General features: G+C 47.6%; 1 protein-coding gene across 1 annotated transcript; it reads right to left on the reverse strand.

The window, feature by feature from the left end:
* Positions 1-1,563: 1,563 nt before the first annotated feature.
* On the reverse strand, positions 1,564-7,428 carry LOC145400695 (uncharacterized). The gene is made up of 4 exons (XM_080273134.1): positions 7,372-7,428; positions 3,172-3,778; positions 2,603-3,124; positions 1,564-2,408 (listed from the first exon to the last, which is right to left on the reverse strand). Exons 1-4 carry the CDS (start codon positions 7,426-7,428, stop codon positions 1,564-1,566), a joined length of 2,031 nt encoding a protein of 676 aa, XP_080129260.1.
* Positions 7,429-8,468: the final 1,040 nt, after the last annotated feature.

An 8,468-nucleotide genomic window follows, 5' to 3' on the forward strand; every position in this document is an offset into this window, starting at 1 on the left:
GTGCACAGCAAGGCTGGATGGTGATGAAATGAAAAATATGAGTGCGTTTAATTACTTGGGTAGTGCCATGAGTAAGGATGGAAGTTTAGAGGATTAAGTGCGTGAAAGAGTACAAAGAGAAAGAATGGATGATGGTTCTTTGAAAGTAGTGTTATGAAATAGGGAAGTGGGAATGGAAGCAAAAAAGTCACTGAATGATCGGATTGATACATACTCTAACGTAAAGAAGCAAAGCTTGGACCTTGTTGGAAGGACACGAGTCAAGAGTGAGAGTAGTGCAAATGAGTTATTTGAGAGGAACATGTGGAGTTCCATGGAGACAGACTGACAAATGAGGATGTGAAGGATCGTTGTGGTGTGGATGTGATAGAAAACTTCAAGAGAAATACAATAAGGTGTCTTGGCCATGTGGAGAGTGTGGAGAGTGAGAGACTAGCAAGGAGAGTGTATGCAAGCGAGGTGGAAGGGAAAAGAAAGGTGGAGGGGAACAAGGATGAGACTGAGGAATGGGGTGGAGAAGTATCTGAGAGAGGGGTGTGTGAGCTGGGGGGTGGGCAGCTTGTTGTTGTTGTTGTTGTTGAATATTTGCCCACCTGTTGTGGGACACGGGCAAACTAAGAGCCCGTCAGAGATAAGCAGAGAATAAACAAGGAAAGAGAGAAAAAAAAAAAAAAAGGTGAGTTGGATCTAGAATAATGACGGGGGGTGGAAGTAGCAGTTAAGGAGGTGGATAATCCCGTACAATTTACAGGAGCCTTTGAAAGGTTGCATTGCCAATGGCCTGAGCGACCAAAGCCCTCTCCAGGGAGCTCTCAAACAAAAGCAGTTGCAGGGCAGTCGAGAATGTAATGGCAGAGAGGTTCAGCAGACCGCTTGTAGCAGTTGGGACACGGTTCAGGGTTCAAGCTGGCAGTCTGATGGTAGCATAGGAATCCCATGCACAAACGCTGAAGCCTGACTAAGAGATAATTGGGTAGGCCTGGAAGGATCGAGATAGGGGAATATGATGTGGCCGTAGCATACCAAGTGGCCGAGCATGAGCCGTCAGCAACACATAGGCGATGGTCATCCTTTGTAAGTTCTGTAATAATGCCAGCCACAGAAGAGAGAACTCTGGAAGCACTGGGGCAAAGCGGATATGTAACATCAGGGAGTGATGTAGCTGCACGTGCATCGGCATCGGCTAGTTCATTACCCCGTATCCCAATGTGCCCAGGTACCCAGTGAAAAATCACAGAGCCACTCCGCCGATGGATGAGAGAGGACACTGTAAATATGGCAGTAAGTAAGAACCGGTGGGTAACTAGAGAGAGAGATGCCAGGCATTGAAGGGAGGATAGGGAGTCAGTATGAAGAATGACACATCTATGTCGATGGCTATAGGCATGGCGCAGGGCACCAAGAAGAGCCACTAGCTCCACCTGAAAGGTGGAGACACCCGTGGTGATGCGCCAGGATTCAGTATGGTCCCCATGAGCAAAAGCAGCTCCCACTGAACCATCGGACAAAACAGAGCCATCCGTATAGTAGACTGCTGCATCAGAGGAGTTGAGTGCAGCAAGTCTACTGAGACTCTCCTGCCGAAGGATAGCCAGGATCAAGTGGTGAGGCTTCATGTCGGTGGGACTGATAACGGTGAAAGGGGGAGGCGCCCAGGGTGAACGAGGTTCGTAGCCTGGACATGCCAGCTCTGGATCTTGGCACACCTCTTGTGCCACACCCAACTTGTGAAAGAGAGCCGTCATGGCTGGAGCCCAATCCCGAGGTGGGGACGGGTCTGGGGGGCCTGCTAGCCAGGCATTTAAGCAGAAAGGAGACATGTAGCGTGGGGTGAAGATTAACTAAACGAAGCGTTTCTGCCATTGCACGCAGTGTGATCCTGTGGGCGAGTGATGGAAACCCACTCTCCATCCGTAAATTGACCAGTCGGGTCCAACGTGGAGCGCCCAGCATAACCCATAGAGCATCATTTTGGAGTACCTCCAAGAACTGGGAGATGGGGGAAGCCAGCCCTGGGAAGCAGATCGCCCTGTAATCGACTAGGGAGCTGACTGCATGGACATAGAAAGTACGCAGAACTGCATACAACGTCCCTAAGCTGTGACTAGAGAGGTAGCGGAGAGCAGAAATGCAGGAGGCGGCCCGCTCTTGTAAGTATCTCATATGTCGGGCGAAAGTTAGCCCCGAGTCTAAGTAGACCCCCAGATATCGGTGCAGCGTGACAGGCTCAATGCAGCGGCCACCCAATGAGAGGGGATGTTCGGGAGGGCGGAGACCGAAAGGTAGGCACTTGGTTTTCTCGAAGTTGACTTTCAGCCCGAGTTCATTACACTTGTTGTGCAATCTAGAAAGAGAGATGGGTGCCTGGGTGAAGCAGTCTTTCCTCAAGAAGACCAGTGCCAGGTTGTCTGCGTAAATGAGCAGTGTCACGCCGGGTCCATAGTCAACAATTAGAAGTCTCTCGACCAACACATCGAATAACAGGGTGCTAAGGACGCTCCCCTGGGAAGTGCCATTGGGATGATGATAGAAGGGAGAGAGATGCCCCTGGAATCTGCCCCTGCTGTCCGGAAGAAGTCCCCCACCCACGACAAGAGTCTACCTCCTACTCCCTTGTCGGCAAGGGCTGCATGGATGACAAGAGGGTTCACCAGCTCGAAGGCCTTTTCGAGATCAAGGAAGACATCCATCCCCAATCCACCTTGAAGCTCCCTGAGGAAGGAAGCAAGGCAGTGAGATGCACTCCTGCCAGGGTGGTAAGCAAAACTCCTCGGGGGCAACGGTCCCAGATGCCAGGCAAGGCGAGCATGCACAACCCTCTCTGCTGTCTTAGCCACACAGCTAAGAAGTGAGGTAGGGCGCATGGCGCCGGGATCGCGAGGTTTGGGAATCGGGTGGATGACAGCTGTCTTCCATGACCTCGACAAACGGCCCTCAGACCATGAGAGGTTGAGCAGATCAAGGAGACGATCTCTCCCACAATCTCCGGCATGTGATAACAGAGAATAGGCTAGCCCGTCGAGCCCTGGAGCAGTGTCTCCTCTGTGCTGCAGTGCTTTTTGCAGTTCCCCACTGGTGAAAGGTACATCGGCAGGGTCAGGCCTTTCACAGGCAACCTGAATTGCTGCAAGACGAGAGGTAGACAACTGCACCTGCTTGTCTCTAACGGACTGCGGGAGATTGTGGGAAGCAGAGCGGTCCACGAAGTGTTGTGCAAGACGGCTGGCTTCAGTGGCTGGGTCAGCGTGAGGGGTGGACGGGGGGGATGTGGGTCAGAGACAGACCGGATTCTCCTCCACATCTCTTTGAGAGTGGAGTGAGAGTCCAAAGTCTTGCACCATCTGATCAACGCCTTCTCTTTCATGCAGTGTTTCTCCGACACGACGTGTTGCGTTACGTCAGCAAGGTATCGGCGCCGCGGGGATGAGCAGCGCCGCCGGTACTGCTTACGTGCCGCAGTGAGTTGGTGGTTCAGTTCCCTGACTCTGTCGCAGTAGATCCAGCCGTCTCGGTATCGCTTCGTGGATCGTCGCTGTAGCGGGATGGCGAGAGAGGCAGCTTGTGCAAAAGCACTGGCAACTTGATCTGCTCTGCCCTCGAGGTCTAGGGCGGGAGGAGAGGCCTCGAAAATGGTGGTTAAGGTTCTGGCAAAGGTGGCCCAGTCGGCTTTGCTGAGGTCCCACCTCGGTGGGGAAGGTGGAGGGGGAGGGAGGGGCGCGAGTGGCAGCCTGATCTGAATTGCAAAGTGATCGTTTGCTAGGCGCGGGTGGAGCGACCACTGCGCCGAGCCAGCAAGGGGGGTGGAGATGAAGGTGGGCAGCAAAATGGCAGGGGACAAGGTTACACAGAGGCAATTTGTTTGTGGCATCCCCTTACGGGATTACGGCTTCTGGCTATATATTAAAACCTGACTAATGCCACAGTTCAAAATGTCGTCTGGAGATAGCAAAAATATGTCAAAATGAATAATAATAATGAGGAAGTTAATACCGTCGATCGAATCCCTCATCACCAAGTTCACATCCTGCTTCGAATCCTCCGAGTTTGACAGATCGACAGATATGATACCGTCAGCTTCGAATCACATTCATCGAGGCGAGAAGTACTGAGGGGTAAAGACGTCCATTTTATTCCTAAGTTTCCCTATGGGTCACCATTATAAGAGACGTCTTATAATATCTGCAGAAGTTAGGAACTGGATGGGTTATATATTAAAAAGTATAAGGGATAGATGAGTGAAGCTGTGCAGTTTTAATTTCCCGTCCTGCTCTCGTCGAGGAGGTATTTTAACATAGAGAAGAATAAGTTCATGATAAAATAGGCCCTGTGCATTCCATGTGGGTGTCCAGCCTCTGGGGATTTCCCGTACTGAGGAATTTGTACATTGCAGTTTTTATCCCATGAGAATAACAGTAACACCAATCTCCAAGGACATGGGAGCCGAAGACCACACCGTAGGGGTGGAGAGTAAAAGAAAGTAAATGAGTGAGTTGAGGGCGAAATATTCGGTCCAGGGTTTCTATATAACATGCCACTGCATTAATCTTAAATGAAACTAGAGGCCCACCCAAGGGGGGAATTACACCAGTCGCGAGCCGATACATATCTAACACGGCTCGGAATATGACTTTGACCTTGATCTACTCTCACCAGTTTCGAACTCTTAGATTTTCATCTCTACTACACACCTGTAAAATTTTGGGATGATATCTGGAGCGGTTGCGAAGTTATCGTGCTAACAAACACACAGGCCTTGACCTACTTTCACCACTTACGAACTCGTAGGAGATTTTCATCCCTACTACACACCTGTAAAATTTTGTAATGAGATTTTGAGCGGCTGCGAAGTTATCGTGCTAACAGATACCCACACAGACAGGCAGACAAATTGAAAACAATACCAGCATCGCTATCGCAGCTGGTAACAATACATGGTTGCAGTCATTGGCCCTCGATCAAATGCTGCTTACTCAGAGGGATTTATGACCTTGTAGCTCTAATAAGACTTCTTTCCTCTTCTACACATTCCAGTGCGTCACCATTGCCGTTTTTATCTTAGGTTCAGATTTCTGCTTCAGACCTTAATCTCGAGGGCTTCCGGCAATTTTCTCTCGGCTATTCTCAAAATCTGGGTTTCCAATCTGTATAATCCTCCACTCAATTTTGCGCTTATTTCATGATCTTTTCTTTAATTTGAAATTCATCTCCTGTCACTACACATTTTTGCCTTCCCATTCCAATTTCTCCAATATTCTTCAGCATCAAACTTCCCTGCTGCATCCTCCTTTACGTATATATTTAAAATGTTTCTCTTCTTCAGGTAGATTGTGCCCTCTCTTCGCATTCATTTGGCTTACGTCCGTTCATGCAATCGTCATACGTGTTGTCTTCATTTTGTGTATTTTCGTTGCAGATACTAATGTTGCAGTTATATTCAATGTGTTACAGATTCTTTGCAGTCCTGCCTCGGTTTTAACATATAACTGCACTGTCGTCAGTTAATCTTAGTGACTTGATATACTTCCTTCCTAGTATTACTTCTTCGTTAAGCTCTGAAAATGCTTCAACCATCACTGCCTTCGAATAGATGTTCAACAGTTTAGAAGAGAGAGAGAGAGAGAGAGAGAGAGAGAGAGAGAGAGAGAGAGAGAGAGAGATGAAAGTTGACAAAGTAGTGCCACAGTTTGTCCTAAAGATGCCTGTAACTTTATCATACTCTCAAAAATCCTCCTCTTAAGCCTGGAGAAAAACCGCGCCTAGCCTACTCCTGGCACAAGCAATGGGGTAGAAAAAGCTAAAAAAAAATTATCCCCTTCCCTGTCAAGCGGTCCCCAGCCTTCTCTACATTTCTTTTCGCAGACTCAACACTTTTAACTGGGCGATTTGAACTTGATTCCGCAGGACAACGCAGTAGTTCCCAGTGTTTGTGTTTCCTAAGAAAGCCTTTGTACCATCGGTAGAAAATTCCAATGTGAAACAGTTTGAAGAAGTGTGTGTGAGGACTGACCAGCTCGGAGAAGGTGAGAGTGAAAAATATCTCCAGATTTATCACAAGCCACCACTCTCTTCCTTCAACCTCATTCTCATATTCTTGACTACATCCTTATACATATCATTCTTGGCCATCTTCCTTTCGTTCTGCCACCAACTTCACTCCACACCTCGGCAACTGTGTGAAATTGCACCTCGTTTCCTCAGCGTAACGACCCATCAAGGGGCTCCTTCATGAGAGCGGCGGAGTTACTACCCATCATTGTGCAGAGCCCTGTGATGCATTTATTTGTCCTCTCCTACCACACACCGCTTTGTGCATCACGCCATCGTTATTCATGAAGCCAAATCGCATATCACTTTAACTCTTTCGGCTCGAGGAAGACATTTTTATTCTCTTCCCCATAACTTCAGATTATAAAGTTTTAGGATAACCTTTTCAGTAGAGGAATTATATAAAGCCTTACTAAACCAGTTCGTCTCTTGCAGACTTGGCTCTTCTGCATAAAAACGTTTGGGAAAAGCGAGAATACAGATGACAACTTGGGCTCAACATCATAACTTGACTTTTCCGACAAGTTGTGTTAAATTATTTTCCATCTTATTTGTCCAGTCCTTGATTTTGTTGCGTCAGACGGTACATTACTTACACCGTCTTTAATCCTCCCCCTCCCCCCCGCTCGTCTGCCAAGTTTCTTAAATTACTCACATTTCTTCTCTCGCTCCACATCTACCCTTCCTTTTCTTCTGTCGCTTTACTCCCCTCCCCCCTCCTCCAAGCTCTCTCTCTCTCTCTCTCTCTCTCTCTCTCTCTCTCTCTCTCTCTCTCTCTCTCTCATTCTACTTCCCTTCTCTCTCTCTGTCTCTCTCTGTCTCTGTCTCTCTCTCTGTCTCTATCTGTCTGTCTGTCTGTCTGTCTGTCTGTCTGTCTGTCTCTCTCTCTCTCTCTCTTTCACTCTACTTCCCTTTCCTTCCTCTCACTCATACCTTCCCTCCTCTCTCATTCAGCTCTCCTCTACTTAATCCTCTCCTCTCTCACTCCAACCCTATCCCTCGCATTCCATCTTTACCTCTCTCAGTCCACCCTCTTCCACACTTTCAATTGACCCCTTCCTCCCGCTTCCACCTCTTCATCATTAAAAAGCTCCCTCACTCTCCAGACTCTCCACGTTACCCAGTCCACACCCGTATCCACATTTTAAAGCAAGGCCTTTGCACTTAGTTGCCCAGCCTTTCCTGCATTGTTTACTTCCTCTCCCAGGTTTTTTCGTCCACTTCTGTGAAATCCTCCCTCCTGCCATCATTTCAATCTTCTTTTCAGCTTCCACTTAACATCCCAGCTACCAAGCAGAGTAAATCAGCATTACCACTTCGTCTCACCTTGCCTTCATTGCCCAAAAAAGTTTGGGTGTCCATACTAACAAATTTCCAGGTCATGTTTACATATAATATCACGTCACGTTATTTTAACATGGTATGGAAGGAAAGGCTAGAGGGATACTTTGCAAATGCATATTATTATTTACTGCATACTACAGATTGTTATTTACACTGAACACTATGTATTTAGACAAGGTTAACTTAAGCTTGTCCCTAATCCTACTTAGCCAGACTGCCTCATGGACTATCCCTGAACCCTGACCACCCTAACAAATGACATCAGACTTATGGTGTGCCCAGGTGGCCAACAGGAGGTAGGCATTTGAACACTACATCATCACAGCCGGAGCCTAGGCGGGGAAGGAAGCAGAGAGGGAGGCCAAGAGGACTGAACACTTGCTGCGAGGAGAGACCACCGCGTGAGGTGAAACTCGCAGGTAATTATAGTTGACCTAATTAGCTAAGCACCTAGAGTGCAACGCCACCCAAGGTCAGACATAAATAAGGGCAATTGGAAGGTCAGGGTTACACACTACTCTTGCACAAGATCCTGCACCCATTTATTTACAGGCATTGTATTGTATAGATTATTCAGCTACTGTAGCTGCACCTAAAATTACGAATTTAACATTTTCTTGTGATTACAAAACACAGAGAGACTCGTTTCTTACCTGTAATTCAGACTCTAACTAGGAATGAAAAATCGGATAACTGGTACAGTAACTCCAGAACACCCACACAACATTGACAGAATATTGTGTTTTGATCACTGAACAAGCTTAGGGGCTCTGTACGAAAGAACTATAAAAAGATACATTTTAATCTGTAAGGAGAAAAATAAACCTCAGAGTCTTTGCAAAATGTACAGTTTATGATGAACAGCATTTCATTTCACGATTGTAGGTTACTGAAGGGGAAGGGGTTGATGCGAAGAATCTTTTGGTAAACTGTGTGTGTGTGTGTGTGTGTGTGTGTGTGTGTGTGTGTGTGTGTGTGTGTGTGTCTAGACGTGGAAGAGGGTGTCGTGGCATCCTGCCCAAGTCACTGTCAATCGTGGCCAACGCTGTCGTCCCTCTCAAACATCCTCCCATCCTCAC

The sequence above is a fragment of the Coenobita brevimanus genome, chromosome 6 (genome assembly GCF_032717465.1).
Source record: "Coenobita brevimanus isolate Jiangsu-jjx chromosome 6, ASM3271746v2, whole genome shotgun sequence".
In the NCBI taxonomy this organism is placed as follows: Eukaryota; Metazoa; Arthropoda; class Malacostraca; order Decapoda; family Coenobitidae; genus Coenobita; species Coenobita brevimanus.